Source organism: Aureobasidium subglaciale, assembly GCF_000721755.1.
Source record: "Aureobasidium subglaciale EXF-2481 unplaced genomic scaffold scaffold_0, whole genome shotgun sequence".
NCBI lineage: Eukaryota > Fungi > Ascomycota > Dothideomycetes > Dothideales > Saccotheciaceae > Aureobasidium > Aureobasidium subglaciale.
In genome coordinates this window covers 2,069,582-2,096,431 of record NW_013566995.1, presented here as the reverse complement: position 1 = coordinate 2,096,431, position 26,850 = coordinate 2,069,582, and the positions used below count along the sequence as shown (strand labels likewise).

The window sequence follows — 26,850 nt, the reverse complement described above, 5'->3', positions numbered from 1 at the left end:
AGGCGTGCGTTGCGCTTCTGTTGTACTATCGACACCGTGCTATATCGATGCACGACTGGCCGTAATTCGCTCAAAACTTATACATCTGACTCTATGCATAACTCAAAATCACCAGTCTTGAGGTGGTTACAGTACACAGTCGTTCGTTGCCGCGACAAGTGTTTAGAAAGAGCTCTCTATCCAGTCTCTCAGGATACAGCAGGCTGTAGATTATTATCTTGGTTCCTTCTTCTGGTCCAATCACCATATCATCAGTTGCAAATGAGCCCGAGTTCTGCCGGCTATACTGCAGCTTTGCCCCACTACCCCGCGTCGTGGTTAAACCGTCATGATCCAACTTGTACAGAAAAAGGTACCGCCAAGTTGGCGCCACGGCAATACAGAGAAATACCAAGCTTCCAAGAGCACTGCCACACCAGATCCTCCATGATCATTCGTTGCTCAGCACTAACCCCAGCAAAGTTCATCGCATTGCGCTGTTCGACTAGTCACTTATCCTTCCAACCAGACGATAAGCTGCCGCATCCGCGAGATAGCACCTATAAGTGTCCTGCCCTGACGCCCCACACTTCCGAACATCACGGCACCATCAGACTGTACTTTTCGTAGTCTCCGTTCAGAATCATCCAATTATCAACTTCACCAACATCGATGGGAGAAACTTATATCAATCCTCATGAAGTCCATAACCATGGCGACTCTGGCACCACGCCTGCCAGCGGCACCACCATTGCCACCATCGACGGCTCAGTCGATGAACCACCTATACGAAGCGCGGGCTCGCCCCACTACCTGACTGAGAAGTCAGGGGGCGAGACTCGCTTCATAGAAAAAACTCCTACTATAGATATCGAGCTAGACCAGATCGATATTGCAACATGTGCTCACATGTTGACTGGCACTGGCCTTGCTCGCCGCCTCGAGACCGACCTTCAGTATGTTCTCATGAATTGAAAGCTGATTTAATATTTGGTGCTGACATGCGGTAGGAAAGGTCTGACAGAGAGCGAGTGCGTCCAGCGCCGTGAGAAGTATGGCCGCAACAAGCTCGAGAGCTCTGGAAGTGTGACCTGGTACAAGATCCTTCTTCGACAGGTCTCTAACAGTCTCACCCTTGTTCTGGCTATCGCAATGGCACTCTCATACGGTACTGGGGACTTCATCGAGGGCGGTGTCATTACCGCTGTTATTGTCCTCAACATCGTCGTCGGCTTCTTCCAAGACTATCGTGCAGAACAGACTATACAGTCGCTGCGTGCCATGGCAGCTCCAGCTTGTCGAGTTCTTCGTGAGAGCGGTACTATGCTTAGCATTAAAGCCGAAGACCTAGTGCCCGGCGACATTGTGCAACTTGCCACTGGTGACATTGTACCCGCAGACCTCCGGCTTCACACTAGCATCAACATGGCTACGGACGAAGCCCTGCTCACTGGCGAGTCCAAGCCTTGTACCAAAGATGCAATAAAGCGACTCGATAATCTCGAGTGCGCCCTCGGTGATCGTGTCAACATGGCATACTCTTCCACAACAGTCACACGTGGCAGAGCTCAAGGCATTGTCACCGCAACTGGTATGAATACGGAGATTGGTAAGATCGCTCAGCTTCTTCGTGACAAGAAGGGCCATGAAGGCAGCTCCACATTCTTCTCCCGCGCTGCAAGACGTGTGCTTCACGGCATCAAGAGTGCCCTTGGTCTGATCGGCACTCCCCTCCAAGTCAAGCTGTCTTACTTTGCTCTGCTCTTATTCGCCCTCGCCATTCTACTGGCCATCATCGTCTTTTCCACTAGCCTCTGGGACATCGACGGTGAGACTTTAATCTACGGTATCTGTGTTGCCGTCGCCGTCATTCCCGAATCTCTCATCGCCGTCCTCACAATCACAATGGCTATCGGCTCCAAAGCCATGGCTGCTGGTAACGTCATTGTTCGCAAGCAGGCTGCTCTCGAAGCCGTGGGTGGTGTCACCAATGTCTGCAGTGACAAGACTGGTACACTTACTCAGGGTAAAATGTTGGCTAGGAAGGCACTTCTTCCTAGTGGGAAGCGTCTTACTGTCGTCAAGGAGCTCAGTCCATTCGACCCGACACATGGAGATGTCTTGATCGACGACGTCCGCCTTGAGCCGGCATCTTTCGGCGAGATCGACGAACTTCGCTATTTCTTCTCCACTATTGCATTGTGCAACATGTCGAATGTCATTGCCCCTCATGGTGACCAAACTTTATGGTCTGCAACTGGTGAACCTACAGAAATTGCTTTGCAGGTACTCGCTCGTCGCGTCGGTCAGGGCAAAGATGAAAGTCTGTCCCATACCGGCATGTCTTTGCTTACGGAGCACTCTTTCGACTCCTCGGTCAAGCGCATGTCTGTGATATACAAGCTTGCCGAACCTAGCCCTACCATCGTCTCCTTCACCAAAGGTGCCACAGAAGCACTCTTACCTCTCCTCAGCATCGGCGACGATAAACGCAGAGAGATTCTGCATCAAGTTGATGCCATGGCCAGTGAAGGGCTGCGTGTCCTCTGTCTTGGTTACCGCCACCTTGACCACGCTGATCCCAAGTCCATTACTGAGCGCAGCTTCATCGAGGCTGAGAACTCTCTTATATTTGCCGGCCTTGTGGGCCTCTACGATCCTCCTCGTCTCGAATCTGCTGGCGCTATCAAACAGTGTCAAGCAGCTGGTATTGTCGTGCACATGCTTACCGGAGACCATCTCAAGACTGCAACTACCATTGCAAAGGAAATTGGTATTCTCGGTCCTGACGTGTACGGCTCAAACGCCCAGACCGCTGTTATGACTGCCATGGACTTTGACAAGCTTACTGATGATGCTCTCGACGTCATGGATCCTCTTCCATTCGTCCTTGCTCGTTGCAGCCCAACTACCAAGCTTCGCATGCTCGAAGCCCTGCATCGCCGCGGTCGCTACTGTGTCATGACAGGCGATGGTGTCAACGACTCCCCCGCTCTCAAAGGTGCAGATGTCGGTGTAGCCATGGGTCTCAACGGCAGCGATGTCAGCAAAGAAGCTGCCGACATGGTGTTGACTGACGACAATTTCGCTTCCATCGTGTCCGCCATCCGCGAAGGCCGTCGTCTCTTCGATAATATTCAGAAGTTCTTGCTTCACTTGTTGATCTCAAATATCTCTCAAGTCATCCTACTTCTCATTGGTCTGGCTTTCAAAGATCGTCATGACGTTTCTGTGTTCCCATTGAGTCCCATCGAGATTCTCTGGGCCAACCTTCTTACTTCATCCTTCCTCGCTATTGGTCTGGGTATGGAGGAGGCATCCGCAGATGTCATGACCCGCGCACCTCACAGCCTCAAAGCCGGTGTCTTTACCAAAGAGCTCATTGTTGATAAATTCATCTACGGCTCCTTTATGGGAATTCTCTGTCTAACTTCCTACGTCATCGTCGCCTTTGGTGTCGGAGACGGCGACCTCGGATATGACTGTAACGAAAGCTATAACGATTCTTGCGATCTTCCATATCGCGCTCGAGGAACTGCGTATAGTGTGCTTACTGTACTCCTCTCCGTCATGGCTTGGGAAGCCAAACATTCTACTCTCGGTCTCTTCAACATGAACGCCTCTTCCTCATTCATCGGGAACCTGATGAAGAATAAATTCCTGTTTTACTCTGTTTGCGTGGGTCTACTGACACCCATCCCCCTCATCTACATCCCCGTTGTCAACAAACAGGTCTTCAGACACACGGCGCTGACCTGGGAGTGGGGACTGGTGTATGGAAGTGTGGTGTTATTTGTTTCTCTTGTCGAGGCTTGGAAGGCTATCAAGCGTCGCAAGAGGTACGGACAGAGAGGTCTGTTGCAACAGAAGTATATCGAGAGGAGTGATGACAGCAGCGTATTGACTGCTGTTTAGATGAGCCTGATGGTGATATCAGCTCTTGTCCGTGGTCGCTGACTCCGGAGCACTGTCCTTACAGTTTTGTGTGCTCGTTCTCGGACTCGGATATTCTTATTTGCGTTGCGCCGCCTCTACCAGTCTTTACCTCTTCTTTGCCGCTCTTCCTTGCAGATTCCTGTTTGTCGTGTCCGCTACGATTCAACATCATAGCGAGGTAGTGTAGCTGGAGCTCTCAGTATATCCATCATTTGTTCTAGCATAAACTCATCCTCGTCGTGCACTCTTTCCAGTACTCATGTATTTATAACACATTGAACTGCTCGGAAATGTTCGACTGTACCATCATGCATCGATCTTCAGTAATCCAGGTATGACTCATGTGAGTGGAAGCCGATCAAGCAAATCAAACTGTTAAGGAAGTCTGGTGACGTCCCAAGTATGGCTTGGGACATTTTTGCCGTCGATCGAGGCGAGAACCGTAGACTTCTCTAGATAGCTTGATCTGATAACAGTCACGATGGTTTGGAGTCAGACTGATGCAATGTGCAAAGTTTCCATACTCGCGCGTATCTAGACTAAACCATCAAGTATTATTGCAGTAAAGTGTAATTAAACAACAAATAGCAAGTCGCAAACGACAATGAGCTGACTTCAATACATTGCCATATATTCGGTATACGCCGCGCTCGGCAGTTACGCTTCGTTGGCTAAGACAGATGATGTGAACGGGTGCAGTATCACCCACTCGGTTCTGACAGACTTCACATCAGGAGAGCGGCAACGCCGACAGCAACAGCCATGAGCATGACACCACTGGTAGCAAGACTGATAGCAGAACCAGTGTAAGTAGCGAGAGGTGGGCTTGTAGAAGAGCCGTTGGAAGTGGTAGTGGCAGAAGTAGCAGCATCGCTACGAGAAGCCCCGGTTGCAACGGCAGCGACGGTCTGAAGCAGCGCTGGGGTGGACGAGTAGGTCATCAAATCACCCTCGAAAGCGACGCTAGTAAATGGCAACCTGACGACCTTCGAAGCATTGGGGAAAGAGAGACGGTCTGCTGCTCGAGCTGATGGCTCAAGGGCGGCACGATCAAATTCCCCAGGCGCCAGGACAGTGTCAATGACGTGGGCAACACAGTTGAAGAGGATAGTGTTCGGGAAAGTGATCTTCGCATTGTTGACCCAAGCAGTGCCGTCGGGGAAAACGGTGAAGGTCAGGTTTGTTCCCTCGAAAGAAGGAATGGTGACATTACCGAGCGAAGGAGCGAAGATGACGTTGTTGGGGATGATGTGGTAGCGAAGGACATCCTGAATAGTCTCTAGGTCGGCTGACTCAATAATCGATCCGATGTTGTCAAAGGCTTCGTTAGTGGGAATGAAGATAGTGAAGTCGGAGATATTGAGACCCTTTTGATCAGGACCGCTGAGACCAACATCGAAGCCAAGATTGGCCGCTTCTAGGGCAGCGTTCATGTTCAAGTAGCCGGCACGGTACGTGAAGAGCTGGAGAGGGGCTCCGAAGGAAAGCACGGTATCAACCTTGTGGATTGTGATGCCTTCACCGAGCTTGATGTCGGCCTGAGTGACAGTAGAGATGGTCTGTTCACCAGACAAGACGCAGACGTCATCTCCATTTTTGACAAGACCGTTGTACGCGCCTCCAGTAATGTTGGAGAATGGCTGAGTGGCAGTGATATACGAATTGTCCAACAACGTCTGAGCGAAGGTGGGGATGTCGGTGATGACATCGGATGGGTAGACTCCCTTGAAGACGTGGTTGGCAAGAAGAGCGGCGACTGCGACGGTCTCATTGCGATATTCTATCGCGGCTCCTTCCGGCTCGTCGCGAGGAACTCGGGCAAATGCATCATTTGTGGGAGCAAAGATGGTAATGTTGGAAGCTGCGGCCAGAGTATCGGCAAGACCATCAACGAGACTGACGAGCTCGAGCAGGGTGCTGAGATCAGGCTGCGATGAAAGAAGGCCAGCAAGATCGCCTTGAGCCATAGTAGAGCCAGCCATCAAGGCGAGGGAAAGGATTGAGTGACGCATGTTGATGTAGGCCCAAATTTGCACGCACTGTTGTTGACTGGAGAGATGTTCGATGCTGGAAGCCCAATTGTGAGTGTAGTGCTGATAGTGATGACTTTCGGTTTTCCATGCCGGCGACATGGTCTTTATATGTCAAATGTGGAAGGCAGTGCAGCATTCTAGAGATTCCAAGAGATCGATGGGCAGCAGTCGTGACATCCGACTAGAACCAATCTGTCGTAGAAACAGGCCCAAGATCGAGAAAATGGGTCTTGTCTCACGGCTCTCCGCGAAAGATATCATTGTGGTATGCATGAAGGATTGATGACTATAGAATGCATGTTATCAAGGAAGCAGCTCTGCCTTTGCCAAGATGTTTTGATGGTATGTTGACCAATTGAAGATAGGAAGCGATTATGTCCGTCTCGGCCGAGACTAAGGCCGGCCAGATTTCGCCGGTCTCTTTTTGCTTGCGGGGAAGGCATGCAGGAGCAGCACGTGGGAGGAGCAAGCGAGCTGTGTTGATTCACTTGGCAAACTCCTTCTGGTGTCGGTCTCAATCACTTTCGCCAACCGGTCAAGACAATCCTGGGCATGCAGACGGTGAAGACTCGCCGGTGGTGTCCTTGAAAGGCAGGTGGTCAATGCCCGTCAATATTCTCCGACATCTCGCCCGCGCCCAACCATGGCGGCCAGTTTTAGCCGGTCGCCCCAACTTTGGTGGGCGCCGTGCTACCGTTACACTTCACTCCTGTTCCAAGTATCCTACGAGCTGGGCGCAGAATGGGGAAACGGAATCGCGCCTGCGAGGAGTGTCATCGCCTTAAGATCAAATGTGATGTAAGCACCTCACTCCATGGCGCATGCGAAAGATGTACGCGTAGCAACCTGGATTGTGTTCCTGCGGCACCACGACTCCAGCGCGACCGCATCAATCAGCTCGAAGCCGAAGTCCAAGAACTCAGGAATGCTTTATTAGATCAGAGTAGCGATACGACACCAAGTCGCTCACCTGGCAGCCTATTGGAGGATCACAGTCCAGCCATTTTCTCCTTCTTGGACAGACGCATCCCGCTTCGCAAGCAAAGGGACTTGCTATGTTTCTTCAGGGCTCACGTATCTGTCGCATGGCCCGTCATTCGTCTGAGCATGGATCTGAATCAGATTCGCGTAAGATCGCCAATCCTTCTGCTTTCTATCTTGGTCTATTCTACTACCCAAGAAATGCAAGGCACTGAACTAGAGAACCACGATGAGCTGGTACGAGATACGATACGCATACTTGGCGAAGAGGTGATAGGCAGGGGTCAAAGATCACTTGAGCTTGTTCAGGCGTTGCTCGTGGCTGCTTTCTGGAACAAGTCCACACGAAAGGGACAGCAAGGCAGTGCCTACCAGATTGTGCAGCTAGCTGTTGACATGGCAATTGATCTTGGTATCGCTGGCTTCTCACTGCAACCCTCTCCTGCAGCATACTTTAGCCGACTTGAGGACACGACGTCACTCGAAGCTCGGCGTACCTGGCTTGCTTGTTATGTTGCGCTTTCGACTTCTTCCGTCAGTATGCGACGACCCAACACAGTTCCGTGGAATGGCCATCACGAAGAATGCCTCTTGTGTCTTGAGAGTGTTTGCGACACATCTGATATCTTCTTCTGTCAAATCGTGCGCGTCACAAAGCTAATACAGGAGATATTCACCCAGTTGCATCTATATCACCTGGACACCTTTGTAGATGGCAATGACTACAGCACACACCTCACCATCGAGACTTTGAAGAACAAGGTTGATGCGTGGACGGCAAAATTACCCCCTCAGTTCACGGCCTCTCGGACGCTCAAGTTCTGGCGACATGTAGCCATGGTACATGTCTATGAAGTTCTACTCCATACTCGTACGAACAAGTCCTCATTCGCAGCACCTTTTATTCCAGGTCGCATTCCAGTCAAAGACTTTCCGATGCCAGCAAACATGATCCCACCCCTTTCAAGAGCTCTCGGAGCACTCGTCTATCATTGCCAGGCCGTCGTGGAAACCGTCTCGGACATGGAACCTGGCCTCGTACTCAGCCTTCCCACATTCTGCTTTGCGCCCATGGTGATATATTCTCTATATGTTCTTGTCACTGCTTTGGCTGCTTCAACGAGCCCAGCAAACACCTACGGTCAACATCTGGCGAGAACTAGCTTCAAAGTTGAGCAGTGCGCACTAAAGCTACGACGTTTGACGACCAGTATGCAGATTCTTGATCCTACTATGAGTTCTTGGACCACAAGGTTCTTTGATGCGACAGGATGGCTGGAAGAGTGGTATAATGATTACGCTACCATTCTCCAGAGGTATGAAGCCCATATGACTCTACAGTGAGGCGAGTACTGGATACAAGTATCAAGGCTTCCGTAAGCAATTTTTCAACCTCCAATGCCCCTTGGTGCCATCTCTGAAGCTAGTGGATTTGTATTACGACTCTAGCTGAAGAGGTTGTCTGCAGCAGTGATCGCGGATTTTCTTGCTTCGGCAGTCATGCTCTTGGTGATACTTTCTCTTGGTTTGAATTTACGACACTGGAGGTCTGCTATCTGTCAGTTGTGTATCAAAAGGCTAGAGGGTCTGGAGATATGATGAACCTCCCACGATACCGTTCTTATCATCCTCGTGGAATAATGTTCTAGTACAGTCGGATGTCGCCGTCAGTTGGATACGATGTATCTAAGATAATAGTAAGTAGAGATTCTGATGTCTGGAATACCGAATCAAGATCAGACGCTTATACCCTGAAGTACGGGTTATCGATGTCAGGGTAGCGCAGAATACCGATATCGACCATAGTCTGTGTTTCAACCTGTTCCTTACTAAAGAAGGCCTCCAGGCTATCTACCGTGGCGCCGGTTTGAGCAACAATGCGTCCAAGTACTTTGATGTCAATCTTTGTCGAATCCAAGATGTCTTGGTCGTTGATGAGCTTATTGAACCAGCTAGTGACCTAGGCATATCTATCAGCGTGCTTGTTTGGTACCGCGCGACCGGCACACTCTACCTCCTGGACAATGGCGTTATCGGGTGATCCATCTACCTTGAAGTCGTGGCTGGAGTTTTTGACGTATTGATCATGGTGAGAGATCGCTTCGCCATCAGGTTCCATCAAAGAATTCGGCATGCAGCACTCCACGACTTTGTCCCAGGATCGCTGAGCTGGATCGATGGACCCCATCAATTTGGTAGTTCCCGCGATCATAATCTTCAATCCGTCGTCCAGAGCTTTCAAGCCGTCCACGGTGAGACTTCCAAAGCACGGTGCCAAGTCGCAATGGAGGTAGTTGTCACTCTTTGTCTTGCTCACAACGATCTGTATGACCGCTTATTAGTTGCTTTCTGGGGTTTTTACGACGCTCTCACCTTTGAGAAATCGAAGTCTTGGATGATGCCGGTGATGTCGGCAAATTTGCCATCTTTGCCGAACACTTGTGCAAGAGTTGGGGCCGTGGAGATTATGTTGATAGAGTTTTGAGGATCGGGAACAAGTCAATATCTTGCTAATGAATGTGCAAATGGTGCTGATGGCTCGAGTGGTGCTGATGGACATGTTTAGGATGAGGAAGATGGCTCTGGAAACATCCGCACGAGCTCTGGATCCGAGGACCAGTCAGAGTCATCGTCGTAAGGAGATAAGGGACCAATCTCTGGTGGTGCTAGTTGAGAGTTCCATGAGGACCCAATCGTGGACGCAGAGTCGAGTACCTCCGTGACCCAGTATGCTCTGACGCGTTCCTCGAGTTGAATGTCCGAAGATGGGACAAGTAGCATCCAGGGAGGAAGTGCAGACGTTGTACCGTAGTTGGATCAGTAGTGGACCACCAGATCTGGCAAACCGAGCTGCATGCTAATTCGCTTCGACAGGGAGATGAGGTTCCAGAATTTGTACATATTACCATCGCCGAACAAGTTCACAGACAAAATCAACAGTGCTTGTAAACTTGAGCACGCTGGTGTTGACAAGGCCTCAAGGATTAAAGCATCGCAGAGCTGAGTTTGGTATTACTGGTGTTTTCCAGCATCAAGGACGCCTTGCGGGAAGAGCGACGCATCAACCGTAGCTAGAATGGCCTCCAGTACTATCGGCTGCTTCTCTGGGCTTACTTGCGACATCGACATCATCAAGGTCAATATGCTCGGACGATGTAGAATAGGCAGCCAGGAGTGGTATTGACCAAACCAGATTTTGCAGCCTGTTGTGATGATCATTTTGTCCCGAGGGTTCGAGATGTCATCCACCTTCATGGTCGAAGCGATCTCAGAGCCCACGTTTCCAGGGACTGGCGCAATCATCGTACCTGTTGCGACGACCTCTTGTCGATCGGGGAGTCTTTGCATGAAGTCTCGAAATTCGTGTTCTAGAGTGGCAATACGTTGTTCGAGTTGCTGCACATAGCCAGCGCGCAGCCCTGGGCGCTTCCTGGAGCCATCGTATATGCATGCGATATTTGCCCTGGAACAACAAGTCACAATCAGGCAATCTGCGGTCGCACTTGATCTTGCGCTGTCGACAATTCTGGCATCTACGTGACACAGTGTCAGTCATGCAAGGCGCCGTTTCAGGTATACCATCACACTGACGGCACTTCATTCAGTCGACGAGACGAGGATGCCGATGCCATCATTGAGGTATATTATCCATTGAGGCCGACGGCGGAGAAGGAAGAGTTCCTGCACGACGGAGATGCTTTTTGGGGACGCGGGCGAGCCGAATATGTCAGTGATCTACGACTCGCGGTTGCCGCTGCGGGCGGGCATGGCTAATCAAGCCGACCCTTGCCCCACCTTCACCTTCCCCCTCCATGTCTCCAAATTCTTCTGTAATCAGCGACCCCATGGCTGCTCTTTATGGGTGTGACGATATGTGCGTGACATGGTCCACCAGACTTGACTCTGGAGCAAGCTACGACATATGGATAGACCTCTGTATTGCGTGCTGATGAATCTGGAAAGGACCCCGCTGCATATACGGTCTTGACATGCCTCTGTAGGATTCGATAAGCCAGGCACTGCCGCTGGTAAGCTTTCGTGGTTCTGCACCCACAACAGATGATCGTCGCTGCGTTTTCGATAGCGATAGCGCTTGCGGAAGATTACCCAGATAGGAGCACCAATTCGTTGCCCGCCTTTTTGCCTATCCCCGGCGGCCGTCAAAGATATAATGGATGGTCCTCGGCCTTGGGTTCAAGATAGATCATCTGCACCGATCGGTTCATCCCATCGTATCAAATACTCGGCGTAAAGATGGCCTCAAGATTCCAGACAACACTCTCCGCAGCCAAGAGGCGTACGGTCGCTAATGTCAAGGCAAAGTCGCATCTTGAAGGCTGGGTTCTGGAACGACAAGCAACATCTTTCGCCAACGAGGAAGGCACCTGGTCTAACATTGACTCCGACGTCACGCCTCTGGAAAGGAGGACCTGGGGCTCATGGTCACTCTTGGGTTTTTGGTGCAGTGACGCTTTGAACGCACAGGGCTGGGAAGGGCCGAGTGCCATCATCGCGGCCGGTCTTACCTGGAGGGAGGCTATTTACCTGTGTACGTTGAGCGTGATCTTGCGTTGACGACTCATACTGATGGTAGCAGCAATGACAGGAGGACTGGTCGACGCAATCCCGCTGATGCTCAATGGCGCTATCGGTGCCCATTATCATATTCCCTACCCCATCGTTGCCAGAGCGTCTTTCGGCTACTACCTCGCTCGCTTCGCGGTTGTTACGCGAATGGCGACTGCACTATTCTGGCATGCGATACAATCCTGGACCGGCAGCACAGCCACTTTTCAGATGATCAGAGCGATTTGGCCAAGCTTCCTCGATATACCCAACCGCTTGCCTGCAAGCGCTGGCATCACATCGAATGAACTCATCGCCCATTTTGTCTTTTTCTGCATCCAGTTTCCCATCTTATTGACACCACCTCACAAGCTGAAGTGGTTCTTTGCTTTCAAGACTTTGATCGTACCGGTGGTCAGTGTTGCTACCGTGGTTGTGATGGTACGTAAAGCAGGAGGTGTCGGCGATATCTGGAATCAAGACTACACTTCTTCAGGATCAGCCCGCTCATGGATAATCCTCAACAATTTTTCATCACAATGTGGAGGCTGGGCCACTATGGCTACCAATATCCCAGATTTTACTCGTTATATGCACAACAGCAGAGGAGTCTATTGGCAGGCACTCTTTCTGCCTGTCATCAACCTTTTGATGTCAATGTTTGGTGTCATCAGTACTTCCTGTGCGAAGGTGGTTTATGGCGAGTATATCTGGTCTCCACTCGAGCTTGCCGCGCAGTGGGATGGTCCAGGTGGTCGATGCGGAGCTTTCTTCGTCGGCTTCTGTTGGGTGGTCGCGCAGATTGGTACAAACTTGTCTGCGAGTGTCATTTCGTGCTCCAATGACTTGATCAGTCTCTTTCCCAAGTACATCAACATGCGTCGTGGTGTTATCCTAACCACATTCACCTCCTGCTGGGTTATGGTGCCTTGGAAGATTGTTTACTCGGCCAGCTCCCTCTTGACTTTCATGTCTGGTTTGGCCATTTTCCTTGCTCCGATTGCCGCTTTGCTCTGCACGGATTACTGGGTTGTGAAGAGCCGCAACTTCGACGTTCCAGCGCTTTACCGACGGAAGGATCGTTATTGGTACAACTACGGCATCAATTGGCGTGCCGCTGCGGCCTTCCTTGTCTCAGTGGTTCCCAACACGCCAGGTCTGGCAAAGTCTGTCAATCCGAGAGTTGTCATCAATGAGCATATCCAGCACATTTACGATATGAATTATCTGTACGGATTCTGCAGCGCGGCAATCGTGTATTACGCTCTCAACTGGATGTTTCCGGCGCATGACACCTTGTTGGAAAGTCCCATCTATGAGGATGTCATCTTCCAAGACGGTGTTGAGATTATCAACGATGGAGTGCAACTTAGCAGCGACATGAAGTCTGGGAAACATGCAGAGGTGACGTCGGTATCAGATCTCCCCTCGCCTTGAAAGAATTATTAAGGTTCTGGCTGGTTGTCGCGCAGGAATGATGCTGTTTTGTGCTGGGTGGTACTGGATAGCTGGTCGCAGATGCCTCAGTAGACCGTATAAGCAGACTTTCATGAGCTGGCCTTTGCCTCGTGGTTATCCCAGTCCAATCCATGTGCACACTGCGGTGAGCGACAAGGTCCCTCAGCGGCTCAGACAGGGGCCGACAATGGCGTGAGCTGTAGGGTCGACCGGACACGACCATGACAATTGAATTGTGATGTTTTGCGGTGGTTGCTGGTAGCCTTGTTGACTGCAAAAAGGCTTGCATAGAGGATTGAAGTATCAACAACCTGTAGTGAGTGCCGCAGGACCAGGTAAAAGACAGAAGCGAGACCGTCACGTCGAAGTGTCGAAAATGAAGTTGACATGTCGACATCATCACGCGTCATAATCAATGATGTCAACAGATGCCATCACAATCGATGCCATCCCTTGGCGCTCGACGCGGAGTTTCAATCCTCCGCCGAAGATCGAGCGAGCTTCTGCCAGGGTCATACCACAGACAACGGCTGTAAACACTATCGACGACATTATAAGACGACCATGACATCTGATTATCTTTCGGTACCACAGACTGGATCAAATGATAGCCAAGCTAGTTCCTACCTGTGTCCGAGGATTTTCCAACTTGTGGTTATGGTGAGATACTCGAATTTGTGTTCTGAAAAGTGCTTCATGAAGAACATCTTGAACGACTGCAGCAAAGAGCATACCACATCTCCAGACAACGATAGAGGAGGCTATGACGACATAAAAGTCACCGATCAACACGTCATGTATCTCGCGTCGCGATCCCCTCTCTCCATCTTGATTGCGGTTTCTCCTCAGTCTCAGGCGACGACGCGTCTTTCCCAATCCCTCGAGCATGAGTTTTGGAGTCTAACATCCTCCCTTACCGAACCACTCAAGGCTTAAGAGTACGAATATCTCCTACGTCTACAATAACCTCTAGGTCCTGACCCTCGGAAAAGGAGAGATACAATGACGCAGCAGCTTCCAACCCAGCAGACAATCATAAGGCATGCCCCGAGTATCTGGTTTCAGGCCTCCCAGTGTCCCACATTTCAGGATCCAGGACTGGAAGAAACCGTGACATGTTTGATTCCGAATGATCGACAATTTCCAAAAACCCGTTCTTGCGGATGAAGAGAGCAAGTTGACGAGAATGAAAAGGATAGAAGTGGTGTATGCAAAAAAAAAAGGTGTTTGGGGAAAAACATAAAAAAAGACATTTTATTCTGTATAACTAATTTTTTTTTTTTGCACATATCATGTTTCGCATACTTCTTTTCGAGCAAGAAATGCGATACAGAAGACAAAAAAGGTCCAGCCCATCGTTCCTGTATCTCTACTCTCTGCAAAAAGACAAATCCTCTCTCTCGCTAGCCATCTAGCTGGAGCCAGTGAGCTGAGCAACCATGTACTTGGTGCCCATACTCTGCACACTGCTTGAGTAAGGGTAAGACAGATGCTGAGCATTGATACCATATCCATGAGTAGTATCACAAACACCATCTCCAAAAGCGCAAACATCCATAGTCTTGGGCACCCAAGCAGTAGGAATGCCACCGAGGAGGGCAGAAAGACCATTGACGTTCTTGGTGGTGGTGCCGCCGTTGGCATCGACGTTGCAGGCGAGGCCGGAGCGGTGCTCTGGGTCGCCGATGAGGAAGACTCCCTTGACGGCGGTCATGGCGGCGCCGGTAAGACGGGGCATGGCGTTTACGGTTGCGGCGGCGCCTTGGGAGTAGCCTTGGAGGATGAAGCACATGTTGGGGTTTGTGGCGAGGGAGGAGGTGACTTTGTTGACAATCTAGAAATATGACAGTTAGCTTCATACTCTTGAAAGCGAGCAGAGTTGAAAGTGTGAACGTACGTCTGCTGTGCCGAGAGCGGAGTTTTGGTCGGCAGAGGCAAGGTAAACAGTGTTGTAGACGGTACCGCCGGGGACCTGAGCGAGGGTCTGCGAGTTCATGGTTCTGAATCCGGCAGAAGGGCCTTGGATTTCACCAGTACCACGAGTGGAGATGATGGTGTATTGAGAGCAGGCGGCACGCTTCTCGATGGGGTTGGCGACAGCACCTGCAGCGAGGACAACGCTGAGAAGAGCACCCTTGAGGCTAATGTCGGAGAACATGATGTGTTGTGAGAAGTGGAGCGAAGGTGATGAAGAGACAGAAGATGCTTGGTGTGTGAATGGAATGGAAGTCAAGGATGGACGGCCTTCTTTATATACAAGCCTCAACACCGACCTGTGATGCACCTACTGCTCATCGTCTCGAAGCCAAATGACCATGCTTCACATGGAGCGAGAGCCCATGATTCAGATACCTCCATGTGGATAACTGTCCAAGACCTGCCCACCATACCTCCACAAACAGGAAGGTCATGGCTTTGGGACCGGTCTTGCAGCTAATGTGCTGTAGTCACCATGATCATCCATGACTAGTGTCCTGAGGGAACTCTAAACTCGGTTTCAAGCTTCTGCAGGTCGAAGGCTTTCGGTGCTGCCACGAAGAAGAGGCGTGAGGCCAAGGTTTGGGACGAAAAGAAGTTTGATCCTCGGCTGAAGCTCCAGAATGTCAGTTCAAAGCTTTTAGGCGAGAGTGTCGATTAACGCCACAATTAATCTGTCGCTGTCTTCCCGCTCTCCGTACAACCGGAAGATCAGTGTGTCGCGCATCCATCATTCCCAGCATGATCGATGGTATAATCGACCCAGTTTGGCGCAAGAAGTCGAAAAGTCGAGACCCCTGTGTCACACTAAAAATTGAGTTACGCCTGACCGGTTGCATCCTTCCTATTTTACTCCTCTGCAAGGAAAGTGATGTGCACGCTTGATCGAAGATTGGCTGGAACCGTAAGCCGCATTCACATAGACCACCCTTCGCTTAGGCACGTCAAGATATCATGACACTTACTCAGGTTCGCATCGAAGAAGAAGAAGAAGAGACCGAGGCAACTTCGAAGGCGAGAATCCCGAGGGAAGATGCTGTCATAACGAGAATCGTTTGTTTCGAGTTGCGAAGGTGGGAAGAACAATTGGCAGGGCATTCCGTTTCTGGTGTCCTGCGTTGCGTGCCGCCAAAAACCATCCACGTTTCATCTTTTGAACCTCCCAAGAAGCAACTTTCCCTCTTCCAAAAAGAAGCTGCGCCTTTGCCCACGGTATCTGAGCGGCTTCATGACCTTGTCAATGCTTTCCCACGCTTGGCTTTTGCTAAACCTCTTTGACGTCTCACAACAACGTGGTACTCCTAGAAAAGAGTAAGAACCCCACAAATCTTGCCCTGCCCTGAACAAGTCTCGAGGGAAAAGCTGAGTGATGGAGCTTTCCTTCTAGCCCTTTACGTGCGAAAGCAGCAAAAAAAGGACGATCAATGCATTTCGCATATTCCTCGGGTCGGTCCTGTATACCTTTAAGATGGCTATTCTTTTTTTCGGGAAACGACCCTGCGACTCATGTGGCAGTAGTATGCCGAGGAGCTCCGATTTGCGCTGGGGTTGTTTCCCAGCGACGATCATGCGTGGAATTTGTTTCTCGCTTGTGTGGATCATCATCGAAACAGTTTATTGCGGTAACTGCCCTTTTGTCTTGTCACCTGAATCGCTACTTCTTGTTTCCTTCGGCGAGGTTATCCTATCTGGTGGTATTTGCATTGTGCCATGTTCCGCGCGATGAAAGGGCAGAAGTGATAGATGTTCGATTGCCCATGACACGCACGCGAATGGGAGCCATTTTTTGGGTTACACAAAGTCAAGTGACAGAAAGGTGTGGAAACAAAGAAGGCGAAGACAGCCACGTGGGCATGACCATGTTACCCATTTCGCTTGTCATGCAGAAGTCAGATAGATAGGGTTTTTACAAGGGATGATTATGCAAACAATGTCGACTCGACTCGTGTTGTTTGCGTCGACCTCAGAAAATAGCTACACTATATGCATTGCGGGCAAGATGCAGAAGATCAAGACCTCGGTCGATAAAGTGCTCTTGCTAATCAATGTGTGATACAAGGGTTTGTATACCCAAAAAAAAGCTCCATCCGTCCTCACCCATCTATAATGGCTTGCCTGACCCCCAAACCCATGGGTCGGGGGGGCAAGGCAAAAGTACGCCTAACACCTGTCACCCATGACTCCTGTTGACAGCCGTGTTAGACGCCTTGCCGTCAGGGGTAAAGGTGACCGATGGCTCATACCCAAGGCGGACCTTGATGGTAGTTTTTTGGAATGTCGCAACTCTGACTCGCCAACACTATTCAGGCGGCCACGGCGGCATCATCGTGCTGCGTATCAAGTAGATGCGGCATGAGAAGTCATTGGTCATGTATCTGCTGCCCGTTCCGACATACCTTACCTCCATTGCTGGCCATAGTCAATGGCAGCACACCACACAACATGTCGGCGACGTCTTCATCATTGCCGACACCAATGTTGAGGTTGGACATCACTTTTGAAGGAAAGGAAAGGAAATGCAGGGCAATTGCAATGTCATAGTTTGATCCTCTTGCGGACAGGACAAGTGACAGTCAATTCATCAGTATCAACATGATCACCGTCGTTGAGAGGCATTGGGCTGCAGTAAACAAGAGTCATGAATGCCGCTGTCAAAAATATAAATACAAAAGGTGTGTGTTGCATGTCGGGGTATGCTTCTTTCCTCAACACATAATCTCCTTAGAGCCGCTCCAACGCCATCAAGAAGAATTTTGGGAAAAAAACTGTACAACCACTTCATCTCTTTCTCTCCACTTAGTGACCACTCCACTCAATAGTGTTGAGGTCAACACCCTCCTGCACAAGCTCCCATAGAGGACTCAACTCGCGCAAGAAAGCGACACGCTCCTGGACAGCCTTGAGGACGTAATCAATCTCGGCATCAGTGGTGAAGCGACCGATACCGAAACGGATGGAACTGTGAGCGCTCTCGTCACTGCTGCCGAGAGCACGAAGCACGTACGAGGGTTCGAGCGAGGCGGATGTGCAGGCAGAGCCGGAGGAAAGGGCGATATCCTTGAGGGCCATGAGGAGGGATTCGCCCTCGACGTAGGCAAAGGAGATGTTGACGCAGCCGGGGTAGTGGAATTCGGGGGAGCCGTTGAGGGTGGTGTGCTCCATGGCGAGAAGACCATCACTTAACTTCTTGGAGAGAGCAGCGATACGCTTGGTGTCGTACTGTGATGGAGATCAGCATTTGTCGTGTGCGCAGAAGTGAGTCAGTCAACTTACGTCCATCTCCTCCTTTGCGATTCTTGCAGCCTCACCAAAGCCAATAACTAGAGGAGGAGCAATGGTTCCACTTCTCAGACCTCTCTCCTGACCACCACCACTGATGATGGGGTCAAGTCTGACACGCGGCCTTCTGCGAACGTAGCAGGCTCCAATGCCCTTGGGGCCGTAAATCTTGTGACCAGAGATGGACATGAGGTCAATGTTGAGCTTGTTGACATCAAGAGGAATCTTGCCGACAGCCTGAGCAGCGTCTGTGTGGAAGAAGATCTTCTTTGATCTGCAGAGCTTGCCAATCTCCTCCATGGGCTGGACGACACCAATCTCGTTGTTGACCGTCATAATCGAGACGAGCATGGTATCCGGGCGCATGGCGGCTTCCAACTCTTTCATGTCGACTCTGCCGTCTGACTGGACGGGCAAGTATGTAACCTCGAAGCCTTCATCTTGCAAGTGGCGACAGCTGTCGAGGACACACTTGTGCTCGGTCTGGCAGGTAATGATGTGGTTCTTCTTGCCACCACGCTTGAAGAAGCGGGCAACACCCTTGATGCTCATGTTGTTGCTCTCGGTGGCTCCGGATGTGAAGATGATTTCCTTGGGGTCGGCACCGATAAGCTCTGCAATGTTTGCTCTTGCCTGCTCGACAGCGCTATCCGTCTCCCATCCGTAGGCGTGGGTTCTTGAATGCGGGTTGCCGTAGAGACCGGTGAAGAAGGGAAGCATGGCGTCCAGGACTCTGGGATCGGTAGGGGTTGTTGCTTGTGCATCGAGGTAGATGGGGCGGGTTCCTTGGTCCATGACGGTTGCTTGCTTGAGGATTCCAGCAGAGGGGCTCATCATGGCGTCGGCGCTCATGCCGGTGGTAGGCATAGTGGCATCCTTGGGCTTGATGCCAGTCTCGGCGAGGAAGGCCTTCTGGTCGGCCTTGATGGTGGACTCGACATTGATAGTGGCGTTTCGCGGAGAGCTCTCGGAGACATATGAACGGGTGGCGGCGATGCGTGTTGAGAGAAGGCGAGGACGGTAGCTTGTGGAAAGGCGTCTCGAAGACTGATGGAGGGCCTGCCTCGCGACAGACGGGAATGAAGACGACATTTTGATCTCAGCTGTGTTGGTTGACTTTGAATCCGACTATCAGCAGATGTCACACCAGATGGTTGGACTTTTGCGACGACACACGGGAAGCTCGACCGTCGTCAATGCTTGGCGTCTTGCTGAGTAAAGGCGGGACGCTGCTCGGACTTTCCGCTCCAGCTGCTCGGCCGAGATGATGGAAGTTGTGGAAGGCACAAAGAAAGACCGGCGAATTTGGAAGCCGATCGAGGGGTCCAAAATGCAAAAGCCCAAGATTGACGTAGCCGGCGTAATTGCCAAGGAATGGGACCAAGAGCGCAACGTTTTTGGATGATGATGCGGCCGGATGGGCATGGCCGAAGACGTAGTTGCTCCTTCTAACCTTCTGCCTGGATTACACCTCAGTACCAACTCTTCTATCTAGCAGCAGCATCTCTTACAACAGGTAGCACATGCACCTGCAGCAACCGGAACCGTGCATCTTGTACAATAAACAAAAGCCCGCACCATCAGCCACAGCACGCGCCAGAGATCGACGCTCCGAATCTACCAGCCAAGCCCGACCCAGCCCCATCTCAATCCCGCTCTACCGCTGTAGTTCGACTTAGGCACCGAGAGAAGAATCTCTCTACCTCTGCCCTCCTATTCTACTCGCTCTCCTCTCCTACCCTGAAAGCAGTCTCTCTCCCACCCTGAAAGCACTCCCTCTCCCTACTACCCGCCAGTCCGGCCTGACCAACATCCAATACCGCCAGAATGAGTTGGAAAGGCTTCACCAAGAGCGTCACCCGCGTATGTTGGCCATTGCGATGCCTCACAGTCCAGCGCTGACTCCTCTACAGGCTCCCCAGCAGTTCAAGCAAAAGTTCAACATGGGCGAAATCACAAAGGATCCCGTCTATGTCGATGCTGAACGCCGCTTCGCCGAGCTCGAGACCGAGACCAAACGCCTGCACGACGAGTCGGAAAAGTACTTCAAGTCCATCAACGGCATGCTGGATCACCAGATAGAGTTCTCGAAAGCTTGCGCCGACTTGTACAAGCCCATCTCTGGTCGTGCTTCGGATCCTTCCTCGTACGTTGTTGACGGCAACCCCGAGGGCATCCGCGCGTGCGAGGAATACGAGGCCATTGTCAAGGATCTCAAGGCTTCGCTACAGCCCGAGCTGGAGATGATCGAGACGCGCATTGTGAAACCGGCAGACGAGCTTCTCGAAATCATCAAGCAGGTCCGCAAATCCGCCGTCAAGCGCGACCACAAACAACTCGACTACGACCGTCATCGCGCCACACTTAAGAAGTTGCAGGACAAGAAGGACAAGACGCTCAAGGACGAAAAGGCCCTGTACAAGGCGGAAAACGAGGTAGAGGTGTCGACCCAGGACTACAACTACTTCAACGACCTGCTCAAGAACGAGTTGCCCGAGCTGTTCCGTCTGGAGCGCGAGTTTATCCTTCCGCTGTTCCAGTCGTTCTACTACATGCAGCTGAACGTCTTTTACACATTGCACGAGCGCATGCAGAGTATTGATATCGGATACTTCAACCTGACTCTGGACATCGAGGCCGCCTTTGAGGAGAAGCGTGGAGAGATTCAAGCCCAGGCTGAAGCACTGACGATCGTGCACTTCAAGACCAAAGGACTGGGTCGTCCAGCTGGAGGCAAGTACGGCAGACTGGCCATCGAAGGCAAGGCCAAGCCTGCAACTCCTGGACTCGCAGCATCCACCGCTCAGCTATCCATCGAAGACGGCAGCACCACATCCCCTCCACCTTACTCGGCCACCGGCTCCGCAACGACTGGACTCGCACGGATGTCATCAATCGCAAAGAGCAAGCCCCCACCACCAAAGCCCAAGCCTTCAAGATTCAGTGGCGTGCCTCAGGCAGAGACATGTACGGCATTGTACGATTACGAAGCACAAGCAGAAGGCGACCTTAGTTTCAGCGCCGGCGAAGTAATTGAGGTTGTGCAACGTACGGCGAATGAGAACGAATGGTGGATTGGCAAGATTGGCGCAAGACAAGGACAATTCCCTGGTATGTTCATGTGCGATTTGGTGGCATTGAAGCAACTTGACTAACATGTGTACAGGCAACTACGTGCAACTCAACTCATAGATTGAGAGGCGGTCGCGTGGCAGTACTATTCCGTAATGTGTAGCAACAGCGATATGAAGTGCGCATGTATTGTGTGTTTCTGTGTTTGAACAGGGCAATGGGGTTGGGGTTGTTAGAGTGTTCAGTATACGGCAGACATTAGCGATTATTACTTCATTTCCCTTCTCTCCAACATGTATACGAAAGCCCAAGAGATTATGCTTTGCCTCGGCGTTGTGCAAAGGATGGAACTGATGTGAGAGAGAGTGGAGGTAGAAAGTGAGGTAGACTCAGTCGGAGCGTGTGCAGCTTTGTGTTGTCGGTCGACGCGGTCGGGCGCGTCTCCCAGCGGTGCAGCTTGGCCGCAAACCACGACCTTTTCCTCGCCATGCCCCAACGCAGCAGCCATGCCGAGGTTTGTCATGTCCAAGACTGCTGTATCTCTGTCTCTGAATGCGCACTAATCCAGTCCATGGCACAGAGAAATCATCACACTCCAAGCAGGCCAATGCGGCAACAGCGGTATGTTTCGTCCCTCTCGCAAGTCGCTTTCACATGCGCGGCGCTTCTAACGTCTTGCGCGACCGACAGTGGGCTCACAGTTCTGGCAACAATTGTGTCAGGAACATGGCATCAACCGCGATGGCAATCTTGAAGACTTTGCAACCGAAGGAGGTGACCGTAAGGATGTCTTCTTTTACCAGTCGGACGATACGCGATACATCCCTCGCGCCATCCTGATGGACCTCGAACCAAGAGTACGGAATGCTTGACTTGCACTCTTGTCCACGTCTGCGAACAGCAAGAACTGATGATGGCACAGGTCATCAACGGCATCCAAACGGGCCCGTACAAGAACATATACAATCCCGAAAACTTCTACATCCACAGCGGTGGTACCGGAGCTGGAAACAACTGGGCTGCGGGCTACTCGATGGGCGAGACGGTGCAAGAGGAGGTTCTGGACATGATTGACCGCGAGGCTGATGGCAGTGACAGTCTGGAGGGCTTCATGCTGCTGCACTCGATCGCTGGCGGCACGGGATCAGGACTGGGCTCGTACCTGCTGGAACGACTCAACGACCGCTTCCCCAAGAAGCTGATCCAGACATACTCGGTCTTTCCGGATACCTTGCAGTCGGGCGATGTCGTTGTGCAGCCGTACAACTCTCTGCTGTCGATGAAGCGACTCACCCAACAAGCCGACAGTGTCATTGTCCTGGACAACGGTGCGCTGTCACGCATTGCAGCCGACACGCTTCACGTGCAAGAACCCTCCTTTCAGCAGACCAACCAACTCGTCAGTACAGTCATGAGTGCGTCGACGACAACACTGCGCTATCCTGGCTACATGCACAATGATCTTGTCGGCATTGTCGCTTCTCTGATCCCCACGCCACGCTGCCACTTCCTGCAGACCAGCTACACGCCCTTTACGGGTGAGAATGTCGAAGCCGCAAAGACCGTCCGCAGAACGACTGTTCTCGAAGTCATGCGTAGACTCTTGCAACCGAAGAACAGGATGGTCAGCTCAAACCCATCAAAGAACAGCTGCTACATCAGCATCCTCAACATCATCATGGGAGAAGCCGATCCCACCGATGTAAGTCTCCCTCGTCTCTTATCCCCCGACTTCCTCCCCACCACCCCGCGCACAGAGAAAAACAAACTTATACTCACATCATTCCCCCCAAAGGTCCACAAATCCCTCCTCCGCATCCGCGAACGCCGCCTCGCAACCTTCATCCCCTGGGGCCCCGCCTCCATCCAAGTAGCCCTTACGCGAACATCCCCCTACACCACAACCTCCTACACCCCGCGCGTCTCCGGCCTCATGCTAGCAAACCACACGGGCATCGCCACCTTGTTCAAACGCATAGTATTCCAATACGACCGCTTGCGCAAGCGAAACGCCTTTTTGGAGCAATATAAACGCGAAGATGCTTTTCGGGATGGCTTGGGCGAATTTGATGATGCGAGGGAGGTTGTCATGGATTTGGTTCGGGAGTATGAGGATGCGGAAAAGGAGACTTATCTTAGTGGACCGCAGGGGCCGGTTGAGTCGGAGGAGAAGGATGGGAGGACTGATGGGATTAGATGAATTGAGTTTACTGACTCGAAGGTGTCGAGTTGCACGAGGGCGTTTCTTCATGGGGTATGGGAGGCATGCAAGAGAGGAGTTTTTTTTGGGCGGTTTTATGTTTCTTTTTTGATGAGGAAGAAGCAAAGCATTGCGAGATTTGAGCGAGTTTTTGGCAGCAAGAGTTTCAAGAAAAGAAGAAAGATGAAAAGGACCATGCCAAAGAAATGGGCATGACAGGTTATCCTCTATCAAAAAAACTTCCTTTGACCCATTAAATTAAACAAATTACAATTAAAAACCCGATACAGTTCTTTAGTTACCTGTACCATTAATTCTATTTATACTATACTATAGAGATGACATTTTCCTTAATTTCCTAACTCGGCATCTTTAAGCTCCCGTATATATATTAAAAAGAGGGGGTAGTAAGGGGGGAGAAGTAGGAGTTAGTCGTCTACCTCCCTTCCCTTTTCCTCCCTCCCTTCCCTTTACTAGAGTGGCTCTAAGATGAAAAGGCAGTCGACAGTCGACAATTTTGCCCTACACGATCCCTGCTTTGCTGTCGTCAAGCATCGTGTAATGTAGAGATGGAAGAAACTTGGGTAATAGGAGTTTTTTTTCCATCATTTGCCGAACTCTCTAGATGAAACGATTCGAGACACAAATTCACTGAAATGACGGGGGGTTTGGAGACATTGGTGTTTATACATCCAGAGTAGGGTTTATGATTTTTGGAATGTCGAATAAGGCACTCAAAAAAAAGGCTCAGGTTTGACTCAAAATATTGTCATCCGGCGGAGGAAATCGAAACGCGCACGTTGGCACAATACATCTAGCTCTCAAGGAGTAGCAACAATCGGACAGGACGGTAGACAAACAGCGTCTCACAGGATGAAAAAGGTCATCTGTAATCCTGCCGAGGTAAATCCATCTGGAAGCTTATTTGTCTACTGCTTAGACACTAAAACCTCCCAGAAACCTGTCAGGACGCCCATCAAACAGTGGTGGTATGTAAATACCCAGTGTTATCTCAAAGCATAGACTAGAGGCAAACGACCTAGTGAAGGCATCAACATCAACATGTTTAGGTCATACACCGCCAATGACGTGAGGCTAGGGCGAGAGAGGACCTGACACCGGAGTGATCTTTGCATAATTTCATCGACAGTGTTCATGCTCGTTCGAGCAAACAATGTCCTGTCCGAATAGACAGCCTGTGGTAGTATGGATATCGTTATCGTGACGCATTGGGGAGTACAGTGTATACCTGCTTACAAGTCTGACGGTAGCGTAGGCATACGACTATTTGTTTCGAAACAGGAGAGGTCTGATGTGTGGAGTAGCAGAAGCATACGTTTTCGACTTCGCATAATCCGAAGCTAAATTTGCGGTAGCACAGTCTATCTAGCTGAGGTAGACCATCTCTAGAAAGCACTATCAAAAGCTACAGCTTGCAGATCTTTGAAGTGAGCCTATGGTTCCCGCCCCGGACTCTTCGTCGTCATCTTCAGAAAACCATTCGTTCCTATCTGTGTCTGACCAGCGGGTACTAGTCATGTCTGAGTCCGACTCTGACTCTCCGCCTGAAAACATCTCCGTAAAATAAGATGGTGATCTCGAAAACCTCAAGATACGTGCAATAGTTATAGATTCAGACATACGATGCTCTAGGTTATGAGCGATGAAATCCGAGTGGGATCTTCGACGTTGGTTTGAGCCCTTGCCTATTGCATACAGGAGAGGCTTACGTCCGCGATTGTCGACGGCGGAAGTGTTTGCTCGCCAATTCATGAGTAGTTTTACCATTTCAATACTATGTTCCTCTGCAGCGTAGTGGAGGGGGGTATTTCCGTGTTGGTCAATCCTATCGACATCTTGCCAGACATGACGGCATCCTGTGGCGACTGACACATCTCCGGATATTGCTGCCCAGTGCAACATCGTCTTGGTATCTTGCTCATGCTGTGTGAAATGTTTGAGAATCTCCCGAAGCGTGATCGTCCAGCTACTTGTGGTACTCGAAACTCGACTCTGTTCATTGAGAATTGCATCCTCATCAAACAGTATTTCTGCTGTCCTTGCGAAGCTTTCTATCGAGTTTGTTCCGCCAAAGTGGTGGACTTCAGGTAATGGGATCCGTACCACTCTCTCAGTGATCTCTGATAACGCTAATTCGAATTGAAGGGCGCGGAAGAGACCCGATGTGACATTGGCCGTCCGAGATAGCGACCAGATGAGGTCTTTTCGATATCCTTCAAGAACTTCTCTCAGCGCGGACGCGTGATGTCTGTCTCTGGCAGGATCATCTGTCCCACGACCGAGTAGCAACTGGACGAATTTGTCGTAACCACGTCTTGAGGCATTCTGCAACGCGCTACCACGAGATATATCAGCAACATCGGCAATGATCTCGACATCGACATTGGCGCCATGATCAATTAGCATGCGTGTGACCCCGTCGTGACCAAATTTTGAGGCGCATATCAGTACAGTACCAATCTTGTCGTGCTCAATATTGACATTGGCGCCTTCGTCTAGCAGCGTCTGTACGACCCGATCGTGTCCGTACATCGAAGCTCCCATCAGCGCGGTCCCGTTGTCAGCGCTATGTAAATTGATGTCTGCGCCTCGATCTAGCAGCATCCGCACAATCGTGTCATGGCCTCTGTCCGAAGCTGCTTGCAACGGGGAACCCCATATACCGTATCCGTTGTCGACTTCTGCGCCCCGATCTAGTAGCATTTCTACGACCTTGTCGCGGCCCCAATATGAAGCTACTACTAGTGCATTCCCATAATAATCATTGTGGGCATGCATATCAGCGCCTTTGTCCAATAGAATTCTCACGCCTTGGATTGCACCTCTCATGCTAGCGTATTGCAACAACGTACACGACGGGGTTCTGCCAGCGCCCCCCACGTATAAACTCCGGCTCAGCAACCCACGATCCCATGCGTCAAGTGTCAGAGACATGATCTGGTAATTGTCTTCCAGAAATTCGAATGCCAAATCCCACACCTTTTCTTTGCCTTCTGCATCCTCGGCATACTCCACCCAGTGAGTGGCAGAGTGGGTAAACAGAGGGTAGACGTGACATGCGTTGACCAGAATAGGTAGGTCGAGATCAACATTTGCCAGATAGAGCAGACACAGCTTGGCCAAACTGAATTTTGCTTTTGCTTCGAGGAGATGATGTTGGAAGCGATTTTCAACCCGAGTTGATACGAGATACTCTTTCACGGAGAAGTGGGCAAGCTGGAGCTTACAATCTGCTTCATTCACATCGTTCTGAACAAGTACAACAAGGCTGCCACATATAAGTAGAACGTCCTGCGGGATTGGCATCCTGTTGTCAATGCCGAAGCCAGAGTCCCCTTGTAGCGAGGT

General features: G+C 50.8%; 10 protein-coding genes across 10 annotated transcripts; 6 read left to right on the top strand and 4 right to left on the bottom strand.

Annotated features, from left to right (window-relative positions):
- Positions 1 to 651: 651 nt before the first annotated feature.
- On the top strand, positions 652 to 3,894 carry AUEXF2481DRAFT_61212 (uncharacterized protein; the record flags this gene model as incomplete). Its single annotated transcript, XM_013493947.1, has 2 exons — positions 652 to 935; positions 990 to 3,894. The coding sequence occupies 2 exons, from the start codon at positions 652 to 654 to the stop codon at positions 3,892 to 3,894; spliced, it is 3,189 nt and encodes a 1,062-aa protein (XP_013349401.1).
- Positions 3,895 to 4,418: 524 nt separating this feature from the next.
- AUEXF2481DRAFT_35171 (uncharacterized protein) lies at positions 4,419 to 6,263 on the bottom strand. The gene has a single exon (XM_013493946.1). It carries the CDS (start codon positions 6,045 to 6,047, stop codon positions 4,641 to 4,643), a length of 1,407 nt encoding a protein of 468 aa, XP_013349400.1. The 5' UTR covers positions 6,048 to 6,263; the 3' UTR covers positions 4,419 to 4,640.
- A 218-nt stretch (positions 6,264 to 6,481) lies between these two features.
- On the top strand, positions 6,482 to 8,608 carry AUEXF2481DRAFT_75921 (uncharacterized protein). Its single transcript, XM_013493945.1, has one exon. It carries the CDS (start codon positions 6,690 to 6,692, stop codon positions 8,271 to 8,273), a length of 1,584 nt encoding a protein of 527 aa, XP_013349399.1. The 5' UTR covers positions 6,482 to 6,689; the 3' UTR covers positions 8,274 to 8,608.
- Positions 8,375 to 9,141, bottom strand: AUEXF2481DRAFT_25191 (uncharacterized protein; the record flags this gene model as incomplete). Its single annotated transcript, XM_013493944.1, has 4 exons — positions 8,375 to 8,485; positions 8,541 to 8,615; positions 8,680 to 8,889; positions 8,944 to 9,141. The coding sequence occupies 4 exons, from the start codon at positions 9,139 to 9,141 to the stop codon at positions 8,375 to 8,377; spliced, it is 594 nt and encodes a 197-aa protein (XP_013349398.1).
- Positions 9,142 to 11,183: 2,042 nt separating this feature from the next.
- AUEXF2481DRAFT_25190 (uncharacterized protein) lies at positions 11,184 to 12,932 on the top strand (the record flags this gene model as incomplete). Its single annotated transcript, XM_013493943.1, has 2 exons — positions 11,184 to 11,478; positions 11,527 to 12,932. 2 exons carry the CDS (start codon positions 11,184 to 11,186, stop codon positions 12,930 to 12,932), a joined length of 1,701 nt encoding a protein of 566 aa, XP_013349397.1.
- Positions 12,933 to 14,364: 1,432 nt separating this feature from the next.
- On the bottom strand, positions 14,365 to 15,111 carry AUEXF2481DRAFT_61358 (carbohydrate esterase family 5 protein; the record flags this gene model as incomplete). The annotated part of the gene is made up of 2 exons (XM_013493942.1): positions 14,365 to 14,787; positions 14,851 to 15,111. The coding sequence occupies 2 exons, from the start codon at positions 15,109 to 15,111 to the stop codon at positions 14,365 to 14,367; spliced, it is 684 nt and encodes a 227-aa protein (XP_013349396.1).
- Positions 15,112 to 15,884: 773 nt separating this feature from the next.
- On the top strand, positions 15,885 to 16,208 carry AUEXF2481DRAFT_25187 (uncharacterized protein; the record flags this gene model as incomplete). Its single annotated transcript, XM_013493941.1, has 1 exon — positions 15,885 to 16,208. One exon carries the CDS (start codon positions 15,885 to 15,887, stop codon positions 16,206 to 16,208), a length of 324 nt encoding a protein of 107 aa, XP_013349395.1.
- A 1,518-nt stretch (positions 16,209 to 17,726) lies between these two features.
- Positions 17,727 to 19,301, bottom strand: AUEXF2481DRAFT_60843 (uncharacterized protein; the record flags this gene model as incomplete). Its single annotated transcript, XM_013493940.1, has 2 exons — positions 17,727 to 18,149; positions 18,204 to 19,301. 2 exons carry the CDS (start codon positions 19,299 to 19,301, stop codon positions 17,727 to 17,729), a joined length of 1,521 nt encoding a protein of 506 aa, XP_013349394.1.
- Positions 19,302 to 19,668: 367 nt separating this feature from the next.
- Positions 19,669 to 21,510, top strand: AUEXF2481DRAFT_35159 (uncharacterized protein). Its single transcript, XM_013493939.1, has 3 exons — positions 19,669 to 20,072; positions 20,123 to 21,320; positions 21,376 to 21,510. The coding sequence occupies exons 1-3, from the start codon at positions 20,037 to 20,039 to the stop codon at positions 21,399 to 21,401; spliced, it is 1,260 nt and encodes a 419-aa protein (XP_013349393.1). The 5' UTR covers positions 19,669 to 20,036; the 3' UTR covers positions 21,402 to 21,510.
- A 258-nt stretch (positions 21,511 to 21,768) lies between these two features.
- AUEXF2481DRAFT_45622 (uncharacterized protein) lies at positions 21,769 to 23,481 on the top strand (the record flags this gene model as incomplete). The annotated part of the gene is made up of 5 exons (XM_013493938.1): positions 21,769 to 21,784; positions 21,864 to 21,902; positions 21,972 to 22,138; positions 22,204 to 22,983; positions 23,077 to 23,481. 5 exons carry the CDS (start codon positions 21,769 to 21,771, stop codon positions 23,479 to 23,481), a joined length of 1,407 nt encoding a protein of 468 aa, XP_013349392.1.
- Between the last annotated feature and the right edge of the window lie 3,369 nt (positions 23,482 to 26,850).